Source organism: Salvelinus namaycush, chromosome 6 (assembly GCF_016432855.1).
Source record: "Salvelinus namaycush isolate Seneca chromosome 6, SaNama_1.0, whole genome shotgun sequence".
In the NCBI taxonomy this organism is placed as follows: Eukaryota; Metazoa; Chordata; class Actinopteri; order Salmoniformes; family Salmonidae; genus Salvelinus; species Salvelinus namaycush.
The window spans coordinates 7,482,071-7,500,948 of record NC_052312.1 but is presented as its reverse complement, the minus strand read 5'-3'; the positions used below and the strand labels follow the sequence as shown (position 1 = coordinate 7,500,948).

At 42.4% G+C, this 18,878-nt stretch overlaps 1 protein-coding gene across 1 annotated transcript in view; it reads left to right on the top strand.

Moving 5' to 3' along the window:
• LOC120049577 (ankyrin-2-like) overlaps nucleotides 1-18,878 on the top strand; it is a 192,541-nt gene that overhangs the window by 101,449 nt on the left and 72,214 nt on the right. The window contains exons 7-14 of the mRNA XM_038995864.1: nucleotides 596-619; nucleotides 2,440-2,538; nucleotides 4,627-4,725; nucleotides 12,046-12,144; nucleotides 12,291-12,488; nucleotides 12,721-12,819; nucleotides 14,196-14,294; nucleotides 14,458-14,556. Coding sequence (XP_038851792.1) covers nucleotides 596-619; nucleotides 2,440-2,538; nucleotides 4,627-4,725; nucleotides 12,046-12,144; nucleotides 12,291-12,488; nucleotides 12,721-12,819; nucleotides 14,196-14,294; nucleotides 14,458-14,556 — 816 coding nt within the window. The remainder of the gene's footprint in view (nucleotides 1-595; nucleotides 620-2,439; nucleotides 2,539-4,626; nucleotides 4,726-12,045; nucleotides 12,145-12,290; nucleotides 12,489-12,720; nucleotides 12,820-14,195; nucleotides 14,295-14,457; nucleotides 14,557-18,878) is intronic.

The window sequence follows — 18,878 nt, the reverse complement described above, 5'->3', positions numbered from 1 at the left end:
TCGCACACTATGGCTGCATTTACACAGGTAGCCCAATTCAGATATTCTTTCCACTAATTGGTCTTTTGACCAATCACGTCAGATCTTTTCACATCAGATATTTTTCAGAGCTGATCTAAGTCATCGAAAGACCATTTAGTGAAAAAATTATAAACGCAAACATGAAAGTCGTCTGACTTTACCTGAATTAGTTTGGAAATAACCACCATCTTAAAGTCTGACTTTGAATTGTAAAAACACTATACATTTGCAACTCTCTAGTGAGTTTGGCCTTGTGGCACAAAATGGCTGCCATGCATCACTGTGGCCTGTTGCATAGCGACAGTAAGGCCTGCTCATAGATAATAGTATTGTGTACAGTATAGCTCCATGGGCTTGCTTCCCTCATTGTAAAACATCTGAAGGTTTTTGGATGAAAAGATACTATAAAGCATACACAGTTTAGCGATAAAGCAGTTTTTTTAAAGAGAATCATACCACTCTAGCCACGTTGCCAGTATTCTTTGTACTGCGTAACTACCCTGAGCTCTGAACGCCTGTACGACTGTGTGTGAAATATCTCAAGTCTTTCCCTTCCTCGTCTCCACTGCTTCAGATGATGGTCAATAGGACTACGGAGGTATAACCACTATGTCTACCACTCCAACCGTGACCATAAAACACATCACTTTTCTGTTTTGTCTTTATTTCCCTCACGTCTATAGCATTGCACGGTGGCAAATAGCCGCGGGTCTTTTGATTTTGTTCTGTAATGCTAATTATAAACTGGGTGGTTCAAGCTCTGAATGCTGATTGGCTGACTGCCGTGGTATATCAGACCGTATACCATGGGTATGACAAAACGTTTTATTTTACTGCTAGAATCACATTGGTATCCAGTTTATAATAGCAATAAGCGACCTCTGGGTTTGTGGTATTTGGCCAATATACCACGGCTAAGGGCTGTGTCCAGGCACTCCACGTTGCATCGTGCTTAAGAACAGCCCTTAGCTGTGGTATATTGGCCATATACCACACCCCCCAGGCCTTAAGTACGCATGGCAATATTTTTTTTCACACCTCAGTAGTTTGTCTTTCAGTTATAAAATGGTTATCTGTTCATTTTTACTTTGTGCGTACTTTTGACTTCCTTTCTATTTTGATTGGTTGAGTTTCTGTAGTTGTATTGATGCTATGACAAGCTCAGCAAGCTTGATTACTGAAAACCTCCAATACATTTCACCTCTAATACAAAACATTTCACACAAAGATGATAGACTTTTCATAATGATGAATAATGCTTTTTGACAGGGTGTTTGTTAACATATATAACACCTTTATGTTGTGTTGCATGCCATCTATTTATATTTTCCATGCACTATCAACTAAATTGATGTTATTTGACAAAACACAACATTTTGAATTGTTATAATGAGGTCAGTAGTGTCACATTTTTATAATTACAAGGAGCTTGAGATTAGATAAAGAAATATATCAATCCAAATATATGTACATTATTCTTGCATTCAAACATGTTTTTCATACAGTATATTATACTCCCCAGTGCAATGTCATGATATTACATCAATCCCAAAGTATCCAGGTGCTTTGCAGGTAGTTTGCAGGACCAATAGCATGATGCATCGTGTCTCTTAATTTGCACCATTATAAGCGATCAGCTTTAAATGTGTAATTTTGAATCATCGCGTAGTCTACAATTCTTCACACTTTTGTAAATAATGTTTTCACATTAAATCGGACCATGACTTTCAGAATGGAAAGGTAAGCCAAGAATTTCACAATACTCCCACCTGCTTTGATTTCTCTCTGATTTTCTTAGAATTCCTAACATGACAATATGCAGTACAATGACATAGTGCACTTTGGTGTTGATAAAAAAATACAGTCATGTTTTTTATTTGTTATTTCCTTCTCTGTCCTGTAAATGTGTGCTTAACTAATACTGTATCCGTTGTTTGGTTGATATTAACAGTCTGTAACTAATGTACGTGTATTTGGTTTTTATTTCCTTCATTTATGAATTATTATTATTTCTTTATTATTTCTTTAAACGTAGACACTATTGTTTCTATTTTGTTCTGACTGTAGGATCACCAGTTGCATGGTGGAGATCTTTCTGAGTGTGTGTTTGTGTGTATGCGTACACTACGGAATTTGTGTGTACGTGCGTCATCGAATCATGATTTTCTGGAACTGAATTTTATGATTTCTTTCCTTCCCTTCATCTCTTTGGTTTCCTCCCTCTTCAATTTTTTTAATATTTTGACTATTCATTTCCTTTTCTTTCTTTCCTTTTGTTGACGTGATGCGACTGCTGCATGCTGGGATGGTGGAGGTCAAGGGTGAAGGGTCAGATTATGGGGTCATGAATGAGGCTACTATCTAACCCACTCTGTCTCTCTCCCTCCCGCTCTCTGTGTCCGCCCCCCTGTGTTACAGAGTGGATTCACGCCACTGCATATCGCTGCCCACTATGGAAACGTGAACGTGTCCACACTACTGCTGAACCGTGGGGCGGCTGTGGACTTCACAGCCAGGGTGAGTAGTGTACCATTACCTCTACCTTCTGATCTGGAGTCAGCTGTGCCTCCATTGTGCCACAAGGTCCTGGGCACTGAATAATATAGACCTTTACTGGGACTAGTGCACAGTTTGTAGGTAATTGGAAGGGCTGCCCACACACTGTGCCAACCCTGCACAGAGTCCAAGAGCCATAAACAACAGGAGACTTTAAAACACGTACACACACACTCTGAGCGAGTAGAGTGTACTGCTCTTTAGGAACCCACAGTCTGCTAATCATATGCTTTCTAGGACAATGACGCCTCAGAACTTCCCCTTTTCTCTGAATCATCATGTCAGTGTCTCCATCAGTCACTCAAGGGAAGACGTACTGTACTGTACTGTACTGTACAACCACTCAGACAGAAGAGAGCAACCAGGGGAATGGGAGAAAGCCTGTCTTTTTTAGGAGTTGAGACTCAAAGGCAGAGACAGGGAGAGTGTTCTGTTCAAGCTGAAAGGGTACTTTAAGGTCACAGACTCAAGCAGTACTCTTCTTAACTCTCAGACTGTGTGTGTGCGTGTGTGTGCGTGTGTGTGCGTGTGTGTGCGTGTGTGTGCGTGTGTGTGCGTGTGTGTGCGTGTGTGTGCGTGTGTGTGTGTGTGTGTGTGTGTGTGTGTGTGGGTGTGGGTGTGTGTGTGTGTGAGAGAATCCTTTAATTTGCAGAAACGTAACACTCAAAACCCCTGTCATTTCTGCTATGTCACACTTTCTCAGGTGTTTTTAGTCACAGTCATCCTCACAAGCTGTGTGTCCCGCAGTGTTTTGGGCCAGACGATCAGCTTTCACATTGTCAGGATTTCACAGACAGCAGAGGAGTGGCCAGACACCAAGACAACAGAACACATCCTAAGAGGATGAATGAACAGGAAGCCATTGTCAGCAATTCAATTCAATTAAAACGTTATTGTCTCAGCAGGGAAATTCATCGAGGCATATTAGAAAGCATGAACTACCCCCACCGTCTGAAAAACAACATTAAACATAATAGAAACTGTGTTCTGGCCTTGTGACAACACCAATTGTATACAGTAGTATTGTGGTTATATAACGGTAACTAACACACTTTTTTACATAGCGCTGTTCCGTACAATTGACCTTATTGCGCACAAAAAACGTAATACTTCCAGGTCAACTGTAGTATGAATAACATTGTAAAGCACAATTTCTCCCCTTTCATGCTGGCCATCTCTGCATGATTGAAGAAGGCAATGAGCTCCGTCGGATCTTTTTAAAAATGGCGGGTGGGGAAGCGAAACCTATTGCGTGATAGTGAAAGAGGGAGATATGTCTAGTTGGGAAACAGCTTTTTTTCACCTGATCTGTCCAACTTATCACCTCTAAAATGTAAATAAAACACTATAAAGAGTTTATATAATGTGTCATTACATACCTGTTTGAAGGTTTGTGTCGAATTTGAATGTTTTTTTTAGGGCGGCTCTAAAGTTATCTTCAGAAGTGTCGCGGCTTTTGAGCGTCATGATGGCTTGCAGTGATGACACAAAAAATGAATGCATTCAGTTGTACAATTGACTAGTTATCCTCCCTCACCCCTTACCCTGTCCCTTACCCTGTCCCTGTCCCTGTCCCCTTACCCTGTCCCCTTACCCTGTCCCCTTACCCTGTCCCCTTACCCTGTCCCTGTCCCTGTCCCTGTCCCTGTCCCTGTCCCTGTCCCTTTCTTGTTTTTAACCTGCGAGAGAAGCACCACACCTGGTGGAGAGAGGCTGTACGACACAGAATGAGTTGCATAATGAGTGCTCTACGTTATGTCATGACACGTCACCATTTAACGTACAGCGTCAGAGGGGTCCGTTTTTTCCAACTTTTCTCCAATACTATCGGGCCATTACCATGTCAGTCAATGCTTGAATAGAAACGTAGTTCACACCCCAGATGTTGATGCCAGCACAGTCACTACAGTCCCATTAGTTTTCATTGCAGCCTCGTTTGAATGCCGCGGTTGCGCAAATTTGTGCGGAATGGGGTTAGTCACCGTTACCATTAGTTAATTTGTTTATTTCGATTTTAATGTGTCTTCCGTTGTGTTCTATGTGTTTCAGAATGGGATCACTCCCCTCCACGTGGCCTCCAAGCGTGGTAACACTAACATGGTCCGCCTCCTACTGGACAGGGGGTCTCAGATCGACGCTAAGACTAGGGTAAGTCCACGCACGCACACACACACACATACATACAGTACACTCAAAGAGTTACTAAACCCAGATGCGCAACATCCCGAGACTTCCTGGAATGCTTGTGAAACAGACCAAACAGACCAGATTGGGGTTTGGGGTTGGTTCTTAATTTTCTGGAAATATAAAAGGCACAACCTAAATTGGAGTCAATGTCTTAAGTAATTGAACATGTTATAACTCCAACCTCGTGAAAGTGACAAACTGACACCTTTTCCTTTTGGTCAAAAATCAACCTTTGAATTGTGCCTTTGATTTGATGGCCTGCACATGCTCAGTTCGGCGGGCGTGACGACCGTTAGACCCGATGAGCTAAGTTAGCCAACGTCGCCATGCCATCACATACAAGCGTGATCAGGGATTTCTACTGGAGAAGCAGTTTCTAGTATCTTCATACTGTACTGTCTTTGGTACACACACACACACACACGTGCACACACACATCGTTGGTCAGTCTGTCTGTCTGTGTGTGTGTGTGTGTGTGTTCTTACATTTGTGTACTGTATACGTGTGCCCACTGTTCATACTGTATGTGGGTGTGGGATGTATTGATCAGTATGAGAGAGGGTCAGTGAGTGTGTACTGTATGTAGGATGTATTGATCAGTATGAGAGAGGGTCAGTGAGTGTGTACTGTATGTGGGATGTATTGATCAGTATGAGAGAGGGTCAGTGAGTGTGTACTGTATGTAGGATGTATTGATCAGTATGAGAGAGGGTCAGTGAGTGTGTACTGTATGTAGGATGTATTGATCAGTATGAGAGAGGGTCAGTGAGTGTGTACTGTATGGGGGATGTATTGATCAGTATGAGAGAGGGTCAGTGAGTGTGTACTGTATGTAGGATGTATTGATCAGTATGAGAGAGGGTCAGTGAGTGTGTACTGTATGTAGGATGTATTGATCAGTATGAGAGAGGGTCAGTGAGTGTGTACTGTATGTGGGATGTATTGATCAGTATGAGAGAGGGTCAGTGAGTGTGTACTGTATGTAGGATGTATTGATCAGTATGAGAGAGGGTCAGTGAGTGTGTACTGTATGTAGGATGTATTGATCAGTATGAGAGAGGGTCAGTGAGTGTGTACTGTATGTAGGATGTATTGATCAGTATGAGAGAGTGTCAGTGAGTGTATACTGTATGTAGGATGTATTGATCAGTATGAGAGAGGGTCAGTGAGTGTGTACTGTATGTAGGATGTGTTGATCAGTATGAGAGAGGGTCAGTGAGTGTGTACTGTATGTAGGATGTATTGATCAGTATGAGAGAGGGTCAGTGAGTGTGCACTGTATGTGGGATGTATTGATCAGTATGAGAGAGGGTCAGTGAGTGTGTACTGTATGTAGGATGTGTTGATCAGTATGAGAGAGGGCCAGTGAGTGTGTACTGTATGTAGGATGTATTGATCAGTATGAGAGAGGGTCAGTGAGTGTGTACTGTATGTAGGATGTATTGATCAGTATGAGAGAGGGTCAGTGAGTGTGCACTGTATGTGGGATGTATTGATCAGTATGAGAGAGGGTCAGTGAGTGTGTACTGTATGTAGGATGTATTGATCAGTATGAGAGAGGTCAGTGAGTGTGTACTGTATGGGGGATGTATTGATCAGTATGAGAGAGGGTCAGTGAGTGTGTACTGTATGTGGGATGTATTGATCAGTATGAGAGAGGGTCAGTGAGTGTGTACTGTATGTAGGATGTATTGATCAGTATGAGAGAGGGTCAGTGAGTGTGTACTGTATGTTGGTGTACTGTGTCGTGTCTTTGGCTATGCCGGATTAAGTGATATGACATGCTATTCTATAAAATCCTTTCTCTGTAATTAATATTACCTGATTGAGCTAATCATGTAAATGTAATTAACTAGAAAGTCGGGGTCCCACGAAAGAGTGTTTATAGAGCTGTTATCTTCCGAATAAACTCTTAAAGACCTAGTAATATTTTACATCAATAGCAGTCAATATTAATCGTCACCTTATTTCAGTCTCATCTGAAAGTTGTAAATTCTTGGTTATCTTCACGAACCCTGGCTAACAAGTTGAATCAGCAATACAAAATTGGGTTTAATTATTTATTTACTAAATACCTAACTAATCACACAGAATTACATATACACAGAATGAATCATACATTCATTACAAATTATGTCATAAAGGAAAACGTACCTAGCGGACGGAACAGATATGACAGCTGGTTACACAAAGGAAAGGAGGTTGGTAGGTTGGTCGTAGATGCTGGCCGTGTTGGCCAACAGAGATCTTCCTGTCCTCAGAAGAATGTCTCTGGTGGTAAACTGGATACGTTGTAGTATCGTCGTTGTGTGTTAGACTGGATACGTCGTCCGTCCTTTCCTATCCCACGTTTACAGCTGCTGTTGCTAACTCATCGGCTAGGAGGTATCACTTCTGTCGTGAATAAGAGTTCAAAGTTCATACCATTTGCAACCAAAGCTCACTCTGAGGTTGGCTTCGTTCTGTAGTTATTATCTGAATCCTTCTAACATCGGACCGTCGCCCTAATGTACCCGGAACCGAAGGTTACATTTTCGTCAAGGGCTTATATAGTGGAGGGAGAGAAGGGTGTGTTTCATAGTTTATAACCCATGTCTCTTCACAGGGGCGGGACACTGATTGAGCAGAGCTTTAACCTTATGAAAACCCAATTATCTCATTTGGAAGCTAAAATTACATTTAATCTTTTCACAAATAGTTTCATATTCAAACATTTAAATTGCACAACAATTCCATGTGAATCTGATAACTAGAATGTGTAGACTTTCCCAGATACAGTTTATGTCGTCCTGTCATCAGTCATAATGTCTCAGAACTGACATCATATTCATTAAGTACCAACGCATATTTTCAACTGGTTCTATTACCGAAATATGGTTCCTTTCCCCCCACCGTTTGATGTTCCCAGATTCTCTATGTTTAACAAAGGCTATTCAAGAGTCCTTCAGTAGAGTCAAGAGAGAGAGGGGAGAAAGGTATTTATGGGGGGGTCATAAACCTTACCCACAGGCCAACGTCATGACAACTGCATAGCTGCTGGATGTGTGTGTGTGTGAGTGAGAGCTGCAGATCAATGTATTTACAGCTAGCCCACTAGAGAATAACTTGCTGAGCCTTAACACCCTCCATTTTGACCCGCTGTTATTCCTGTGTTCTTGGCCGTTTTGCTGCTCAGTCAGCTTAATGAATTAATTTAGGACAAAAACCACTCTCCCTCCTCTCTCAATCACTCCATCACTATAGCTCCCTCAGGTAGCCTGACAATCAATCCATATTTTGTGTCAGAAAACGTCCTTTTTTAAATAATGCGATAATGCGATATATTTGTGTCTATTACCAAGGTATTGAATCCTATTATATAACGGTTGGGTCTAATCCTGAATGCTGAGTGGTTAAAACTGCATTCCAGCCGGTGTCTATTCCACAAGTTACCACCACAAGTTACCACCATACAACAGGTGTAGACCTTACAGTGAAATTCTTACTTACAAGCCCTTAACCAACAATGCAGTTTTAAGAAAATACCCCCCAAAAAGTAAGAGGTAAAAATAACAAATAATTAAAGAGCAGCAGTAAATAACAATAGCGGGGCTATATACAGGGGGTACCGGTACAGTGTCAACGTGCTGGGGCACCGGTGTCGAGGTAATTGATGTAATATGTATTAAAGTTATTAAAGTGACTATGCAAATATAACAACAGAGAGTAGCAGCAGTGTAGAATGGGGTGGGGGGGCAATGGAAATAGTCTGGGTAGCCATTTGATTAGATGTTCAGGAATCTTATGGCTTGCGGGTAGAAGCTGTTTAGAAGCCTCTTGGACCTAGACTTTGGTTGCTCTGGTACTGCTTGCCGTGCGGTAGCAGAGAGAAACAGTCTGTGACTAGGGTGGCTGGAGTCTTTGACAATTTTTAGGGCCTTCCTCTGACACTGCCTGGTATAGAGGTCATGGATGGCAGGAAGCTTGGTCCTGGTGATGTACTGGGCCGTACGCACTACCCTCTGTAGTGCCTTGCAGTCGGAGGCCGAGCAGTTGCCATACCAGGCAGTGATGTAACCTGTCAGGATGCTCTCGATGGTGCAGCTGTAAAACCTTTTGAGGATCTGAGGACCCATGCCAAATCTTTTCAGTCTCCTGAGGGGGAAAAGGTTTTGTCGTGCTCTCTTCACGACTGTCTTGGTGTGCTTGGACCATGTTACAGACAGACAGGCAGCGTTTCTCAGCCTGTCGAAATCATGAATTAGCTGGCATCATTTTTATGGATATATAGAAAGAAATATCAATAGAAAACAGGTCAGATGAAACGAAGTGCAGCTAGTTTTCAGTCTTTCCAGCTTCAGTTTGAAGTGATTGTGTTTGAGTTGTTGGCTGATCCTCTGAACAACAATGTCTTGACGAGAGAGCACATTTTCTATACCAGGTGAAATTGCGCCTCATTAGCTCATTGTTATGGATGTATCCAAATAAATATCACTAGAAAACAGCTTAAACAAATGCAAAAGCAGCTACTTTGTTGTTATTCTGGCTGCCCTGTTTGACGTGACTGTAAGTTAGCCATAGTTGGCTTGCTAGCGAAGGGATAAGAACGTTGCCAGCCAGTATGGCAATGGAACATTTAGAACCAACGACTGGGTCGCGTCCATAGATATGGAACAAAAAGACTGAACGTCTCTTGCAACCGAACCGATAGAAGGAACGACACGCCGGCTTGGGTAGCAACCCTAGATTTGTATCGGGGCTATATCTTGTGGAAGGATGAAATAGTATGAATAAATTCATCAAAATAACGTTTTTTTAATGAAAATATGTCAATCATTATTTGAATATGTCGGTAACCCGTTGTATAAAAGTGATAATGCCCGAGAAGCCGGTATTTGGAGGATATATTGTCCAGAGTTAATGTAAATATTGCATAGAAAGATAATGCGATTAGATCACTATCATAACTCCACTATAATATTCTACTATAACAGTCTGTTTAATCACTATCATAACTCCACTATAATATTCTACTATAACAGTCTGTTTAATCACTATCATAACTCCACTATAATATTCTACTATAACAGTCTGTTTAATCACTATCATAACTCCACTATAATATTCTACTATAACAGTCTGTTTAATCACTACCATAACTCCACTATAATATTCTACTATAACAGTCTGTTTAATCACTATCATAACTCCACTATAATATTCTACTATAACAGTCTGTTTAATCACTATCATAACTCCACTATAATATTCTACTATAACAGTCTGTTTAATCACTATCATAACTCCACTATAATATTCTACTATAACAGTCTGTTTAATCACTATCATAACTCCACTATAATATTCTACTATAACAGTCTGTTTAATCAGGAAAACCTCTGTACTGGCTGGCAGATTGGATTAAGAATAAAACCTGTGTGTGTTTACTTGTAAACAACCTCCACAATAACAACAACAACTAAACCCTTACCTAACAGCAGGTCCGTCCTCATGTTTTATTACACAGCTGATTTGAGGGATACAGGGGACACTGTGTTCGTTCTACCTGTTGAATCTTCTTTAGTTTGACATGGTAATGTATTTAACTAAGCCTTTGGTCCACTGCTGATAGACATCTACCAAGATACTCAGGGGACGTGAGTAATGTAAGTCCGCTTTGGATCAATGAGCTTCAGTCTGCAGTGTATTCACCAGGGACTGGAACACCCCTTAGATGGACATGTCATCAGTGCTGTGACCTAACCACTAGGCTACCTGGGCGGCAGGTAACCCAGTGGTTACTAGGCTACCTGGGCGGCAGGTAACCTAGTGGTTACTAGGCTACCTGGGCGGCAGGTAACCTAGTGGTTACTAGGCTACCTGGGGCGGCAGGTAACCCAGTGGTTACTAGGCTACCTGGGCGGCAGGTAACCTAGTGGTTACTAGGCTACCTGGGGCGGCAGGTAACCCAGTGGTTACTAGGCTACCTGGGCGGCAGGTAACCCAGTGGTTACTAGGCTACCTGGGCGGCAGGTAACCCAGTGGTTACTAGGCTACCTGGGCGGCAGGTAACCTAGTGGTTACTAGGCTACCTGGGGCGGCAGGTAACCCAGTGGTTACTAGGCTACCTGGGCGGCAGGTAACCTAGTGGTTACTAGGCTACCTGGGGCGGGAGGTAACCCAGTGGTTACTAGGCTACCTGGGCGGCAGGTAACCCAGTGGTTACTAGGCTACCTGGGGCGGCAGGTAACCCAGTGGTTACTAGGCTATCTGGGGCGTCAGGTAACCTAGTGGTTACTAGGCTACCTGGGGCGGCAGGTAACCCAGTGGTTACTAGGCTACCTGGGGCGGCAGGTAACCCAGTGGTTACTAAGCTACCTGGGGCGTCAGGTAACCTAGTGGTTACTAGGCTACCTGGGGCGGCAGGTAACCCAGTGGTTACTAGGCTACCTGGGGCGGCAGGTAACCCAGTGGTTACTAGGCTACCTGGGGCGGCAGGTAACCCAATGGTTACTAGGCTACCTGGGGCGGCAGTTAACCCAGTGGTTACTAGGCTACCTGGGCGGCAGCTAACCCAGTGGTTACTAGGCTACCTGGGCGGCAGGTAATCCAGTGGTTACTAGGCTACCTGGGGCGGCAGGTAACCTAGTGGTTAGAGCGTTGGACTAGTAACCAAATGGTTTCTAGATCAAATCCCCAAGCTGACAAGGTCAAATCTGTCGTTCTGCCCCTGAACAAGGCAGTTAACCCACTGTTCCTAGGCCGTGACTGAAAATAAGAATTTGTTCTTAACTGACTTGCCTCGTTAAATAAAAAATAATATACTACCACTGTTGACCTTGAGCCGTGTGTGTGTTCATGTGAGGTTGGGGGGTTGTTTTATGTGGGTGTGTGTGTGTGTGCGTGCAGATTTGTTTTGTATCCCCTGTGTGTATCACAGGAGGTTGGTGGCACCTTAATTGGGGAGGACGGGCTTGTGGTAATGGCTGGAGTGGAATAGGTGGAATGGTATCAAATACATCACACACATGGTTTGATACTATTCCATTCGCTCTGTTTCAGCCATTATTATGAGCTGTCCTCCCCTCAGCAGCCTCCACTGGTACTGTTTGTATGAACCGTATGTATCTGTGTGTGTGTGTGTGTGTGTGTGTGTGTGTGTGTGTGTGTGTGTGTGTGTGTGTGTGTGTGTGTGTGTGTGTGTGTGTGTGTGTGTGTGTGTGTGTGTGTGTGTGTGTGTGTGTGAATGATAGAGTCTGCAGAGCATGTGTTTGATGATGACCATCTGTGTGTTTTCTACAGGACGGCCTCACACCTCTACACTGTGCAGCCAGGAGTGGACATGACCCAGCAGTGGAGCTATTGCTGGAGAGAGGAGCACCTATGCTGGCTAGGACCAAGGTACACACAGACAAGGACATACACACACACACACACACACACATGGACACACACATGGACACTCACACATACATGGAGACACACACATGCATGGACACAGACACACACACACTCCCTCTCTCTGACAATCTTCTCTCTCTCTGTAGAACGGTCTGTCTCCTCTCCACATGTCGTCTCAGGGTGACCACGTAGAGTGTGTCAAGCACCTGCTGCAGCACAAGGCGCCTGTTGATGATGTCACACTGGACTACCTGACGGCACTGCACGTCGCCGCCCACTGCGGTCACTACAGAGTCACCAAGCTGCTGCTGGACAAGAGGGCCAACCCCAACGCTCGAGCGCTGGTAATACTCACGCTCCTATACCCACTAATACAATCACGGTCATTACAAGGACCATTACTGCAGGCCAATATGGTTCCTGGCCATTTTGACCATTTTGTCTCAAAGAGACAGAACAAAGTGTTGGAGTGAAAATAAGATGGCCTCTCATGTATGTCTCAACATGTCAACATGTCCCTACATGTGTATGTAGGTGTGTTTCATACATCATGTGTCTGGTGTGTGTGTCTGTCAGAATGGTTTCACCCCGCTGCACATCGCCTGTAAGAAGAACCGAGTGAAGGTGATGGAGCTGCTGGTCAAGTATGGAGCATCTATCCAGGCCATGACAGAGGTACGAGACTGTGGTCAGTCTGGCCACTTCAGATATGTGTTTTTGAACTTTTTTCATTACAAGCTTGGCAATATACACACAAGTACAACTACACCAGATTACACTGTTTACCATGCAACCACACACCCCTTTACTCTTAAACACTGTTGATGTACTGTCCTGCTGATGTACTGTCCTGTTGATATACTGTCCTGTTCATGTACTGTCCTGTTGATGTACTGTCCTGTTGATGTACTGTCCTGTTGATGTACTGTCCTGTTGATATACTGTCCTGTTCATGTACTGTCCTGTTGATGTACTGTCCTGTTGATGTACTGTCCTGTTCATGTACTGTCCTGTTGATGTACTGTCCTGTTGATGTACTGTCCTGTTGATGTACTGTCCTGTTGATGTACTGTCCTGTTGATGTGGGGTCCTGTTGATGTACTGTCCTGTTGATGTACTGTCCTGTTGATGTACTGTCCTGTTGATGTACTGTCCTGTTGATGTACTGTCCTGTTCATGTACTGTCCTGTTGATGTACTGTCCTGTTGATGTACTGTCCTGTTGATGTACTGTCCTGTTGATGTACTGTCCTGTTGATGTGGGGTCCTGTTGATGTACTGTCCTGTTGATGTACTGTCCTGTTGATGTACTGTCCTGTTGATGTACTGTCCTGTTGATTTACTGTCCTGTTGATGTACTGTCCTGTTGATATACTGTCCTGTTGATGTACTGTCCTGTTGATGTACTGTCCTGTTGATGTACTGTCCTGTTGATGTACTGTCCTGTTGATGTACTGTCCTGTTGATATACTGTCCTGTTGATGTACTGTCCTGTTGATGTACTGTCCTGTTGATGTACTGTCCTGTTGATGTACTGTCCTGTTGATTTACTGTCCTGTTGATGTACTGTCCTGTTGATTTACTGTCCTGTTGATGTACTGTCCTGTTCATGTACTGTCCTGTTCATGTACTGTCCTGTTGATGTACTGTCCTGTTGATGTACTGTCCTGTTGATGTACTGTCCTGTTGATGTACTGTCCTGTTGATGTACTGTCCTGTTCATGTACTGTCCTGTTCATGTACTGTCCTGTTCATGTACTGTCCTGTTCATGTACTGTCCTGTTGAGTTGGGGTCCCAGTAACTTGTGTTTTGACCAGAACTGGCTTCACATGCATGAACGGTGATAATACTTTGTAATGATGAAAACTCCCTCCCTCCCTCCCTCCCTCCCTCCCTCCCTCCCTCCCTCCCTCCCTCCCTCCCTCCCTCCCGATCCTCCCTCCGTCTCTCTCTCTCTCGCTCTGTCTCTCTCTGTCTCTCTCTCTCTCTCTCTGTTTCCCTCCCTCTCTCTCTCCCTCCCTCTCTCTTTCTCTCTCTCTCCCTTCCTCCAGTCTGGCCTGACTCCCGTTCACGTAGCAGCATTCATGGGTCACCTCAACATCGTCCTGCTGCTGCTACAGAACGGAGCCTCGCCTGACATTAGCAACATTGTGAGTGATTGGGGTTAACGTCAGGACAGTGGGTGTGAGTGTGTACCTGTACGTGTGTGTTTGTGTCTGTGTGTGTATGTGCGTCTATGTGTGTGTGTGTGTGTGTGTGCGTGCATCTGTGCACATGTATGCTTCTCCTGATCCAGGTGTATGTTGTGTGCAGCGTGGGGAGACTGCTCTACACATGGCATCCAGGGCAGGACAAGTGGAGGTGGTGCGCTGTCTGCTGAGGAACGGAGCCATGGTGGACGCTAGAGCCAGGGTAACACACATTATCACAATACACACAACTCACCTCTCCGCTCCCACTTAGTACTAGTACTCACCATTCCCCTCCCACTTAGTACTACTCTACTCTACTCTCTACTCTGCTATATACTCTACTCCATACTCCATACTCCGTACTCTATACTCTACTCTATACTCTCTACTCTATGCTCTACTCCATATAATACTCTGCGGTATACTCTATACTCTACTCTCTACTCTACTATATAACCCATACTCTATACTCCACTCTATACTCTACTCTATACTCTACTCTATACTCTACTCTACACTCCACTCTATACTCTACTCTATACTCTACTCTATACTCCACTCTATACTCTACTCTATACTCTACTATATACTATCTGCTCTATACTCCACTCTATACTACACTCTATCCTCCACTCTATACTCTACTCTATACTCCGCTCTATACTCCGCCCTATACTCTACTATATACTCTACTCTACACTATCTGCTCTATACTCTACTCTATACTCTACTCTATATTCCACTCTATACTCCACTCTATACTCTACTATATACTATCTGCTCTATACTCCACTCTATACTCCACTCTATACTCCACTCTATATTCCACTCTATACTCCACTCTATACTCTACTCTATACTATCTGCTCTATACTCCACTCTATACTCTACTCTATACTCCACTCTATTCCCCACTCTATACTCTACTCTATACTATATACTCTATACTCTACTATATACTCTATACTCTATACTCTACTCTATGCTCTATACGCTATGCTCTACTCTATACTCCACTATATTCTCTATACTCTACTATATACTCTACTCTATACTCTATACGCTATGCTCTACTCTATACTCTACTATATACTCTATACTATACTATATACTCTACTCTATACTCTACACTCTATGCTCTACTCTATGCTCTACTCTATACTCTATACTCCACTATATACTCTGCGTTATACTCTATACTATATGATCTACTCTATACTCTACTGTATACTCTATGCTCTACTCTATACTCTAATATATACTCTACTCTATGGTCTACTCTGTACTCCGCTCTATACTCTACTCTATACTCAAATATATACTCTATTCTATACTCTATACTCCACTCTATAATATACTATATACTCTAATCTATACTCTATACTTTACTCCATACTCTACTCGATGCTCTACTCCATACTCCACACTATACTCTATTCTGTACTCCACTCTATGTGCTGCTCTATACTCTACTCTATACTCCGCTCCATACTCTACTCTATACTCTACTGTACTCTATATTCTGCTCTATACTCTATACTCTGCTCTATACTCCACTATATACTCTATACTCCACTATATACCCTATACTCTAATCTATACTCCACTCTATACTTCGCTCTCTACTCTGCCATATGCTCTCCTCTCCTCTATACTCTATACTCTGCTCTATGCTCTGCTCTATACTCCACCCCATACTCTGCTCTCTAATCTACTCTATACTCTCCTCTATACTATACTCTGTGCTCTAATCTATACTCTGATCTATACTCTGCCCTATACTCTGTGCTCTAATCTATACTCTACACTCTACTCTGCTCTGCTCTATACTCTACTCTATACTCTGCTCTATACTCTACTCTATCCTATACTCTATACTCTACTCTATACCCAACTCTATGATCTCTCCATACTCTACGCTATACTCTAATCTATTCTCTATACTCAACTCTATACTCCACTCTATACTCTGCTCTATACTGTACTCTATACTATCATCTATACTCTATGCTCTACTCTATGCACTGCTCTATACTCTACTCTATACTCTACTCCATACTACCGTCTATACTCTGCATTATGCTCCACTCTATACTCCACACCATACTCCACTATATACTCCACTCTATACTCTGTTCTATACTCTACTCTATACTATACTCCACACTATACTTCACTCTATACCCCAATCTATAATATATACGCTACTCCAATCTACACCCTATACTCCGCACTATGCTCCGCTCTATACTCTACTCTGCACTCTAATCTATACTCTATACCTCACCCAATACTATACTCTATACTCCACACTATACCCCACGCCATACCATACTCTATACCCTATACGCTACTCCATACTATACTCTATACTCCACACTATACTCCACTATATACTCTACTCTATACCCTATACTCTGCTCTATACTCTGCTCTATACTCCGCTCTATACTCTACTCTATACTCTACTCTATACAATACTCTATAATATACCCTGTGCTCCACTCTATACTCTAATCTGCACTCTATACTCTACTCCATACTACCGTCTATACTTTGCATTATGCTCCACTCTATACTCCACACCATACTCCACTCTATACTCTGTTCTATACTCTACTCTATACTATACACTGTACTCTACTCTATACTCTACACTATACTCTACTCTACACTCTACTCTATACTATAATCTATACGATATACTCTACTCTCTACTCTGCTCTATACTCTCCTCTATACTCTACTCTATACTCTACTCTCCACTCTGCTCTATGTTCTGCCCTATACTCTACTATATACGCTATACTCTACACGCTACACTATACTCTACTCTATACTTTAATCTACACGATATACTCTGCTCTATACTCTCCTCTATACTATACTCTATACTCTCCTCCATACTATACTCTATACTCGACGTTATACTCCACTCCATACTCCGCTCTATACTCTACTCTATACTCTACACTGTACCCCACTCTATACTATACTCTGTACTCTATTCTATACTCTGCTCTATACTATACGCTATACTCCACCCTATACTCCACTCTATGCTCAAATCTATACTATATACTCTACTCTATACTCTACACTATACTCCACTCTATACTCTATACTCCACTCTATACTCCACTCTATACTCTACTCTATACTATACTCTATACTCTACTCTATACTCTACTCTACACTCTACTCCATACTCCACTCTATACTCTACTCTACACTCTACTATATACTATCTGCTCTATACTCCACTCTATACTACACTCTATCCTCCACTCTATACTCTACTCTATACTCCGCTCTATACTCCGCCCTATACTCTACTATATACTCTACTCTACACTATCTGCTCTATACTCTACTCTATACTCTACTCTATATTCCACTCTATACTCCACTCTATACTCTACTATATACTATCTGCTCTATACTCCACTCTATACTCCACTCTATACTCCACTCTATATTCCACTCTATACTCCACTCTATACTCTACTATATACTATCTGCTCTATACTCCACTCTATACTCCACTCTATACTCCACTCTATATTCCACTCTATACTCCACTCTATACTCTACTCTATACTATCTGCTCTATACTCCACTCTATACTCTACTCTATACTCCACTCTATTCCCCACTCTATACTCTACTCTATACTATATACTCTATGCTCTACTCTATACTCTACTATATACTCTATACTCTATACTCTACTCTATGCTCTATACTCTATGCTCTACTCTATACTCCACTATATTCTCTATACTCTACTATATACTCTACTCTATACTCTACACTCTATGCTCTACTCTATACTCTATACTCCACTATATACTCTGCGTTATACTCTATACTCTATGCTCTACTCTATACTCTAATATATACTCTACTCTATGGTCTACTCTGTACTCCGCTCTATACTCTACTCTATACTCAAATATATACTCTATTCTATACTCTATACTCCACTCTATAATATACTATATACTCTAATCTATACTCTATACTTTACTCCATACTCTACTCGATGCTCTACTCCATACTCCACACTATACTCTATTCTGTACTCCACTCTATGTGCTGCTCTATACTCTACTCTATACTCCGCTCCATACTCTACTCTATACTCTACTGTACTCTATATTCTGCTCTATACTCTATACTCTGCTCTATACTCCACTATATACTCTATACTCCACTATATACCCTATACTCTAATCTATACTCCACTCTATACTCCGCTCTCTACTCTGCCATATGCTCTCCTCTCCTCTATACTCTATACTCTGCTCTATGCTCTGCTCTATACTCCACCCCATACTCTGCTCTCTAATCTACTCTATACTCTCCTCTATACTATACTCTGTGCTCTAATCTATACTCTGATCTATACTCTGCCCTATACTCTGTGCTCTAATCTATACTCTACACTCTACTCTATGCTATGCTCTATACTCTACTCTATACTCTGCTCTATACTCTACTCTATCCTATACTCTATACTCTACTCTATACCCAACTCTA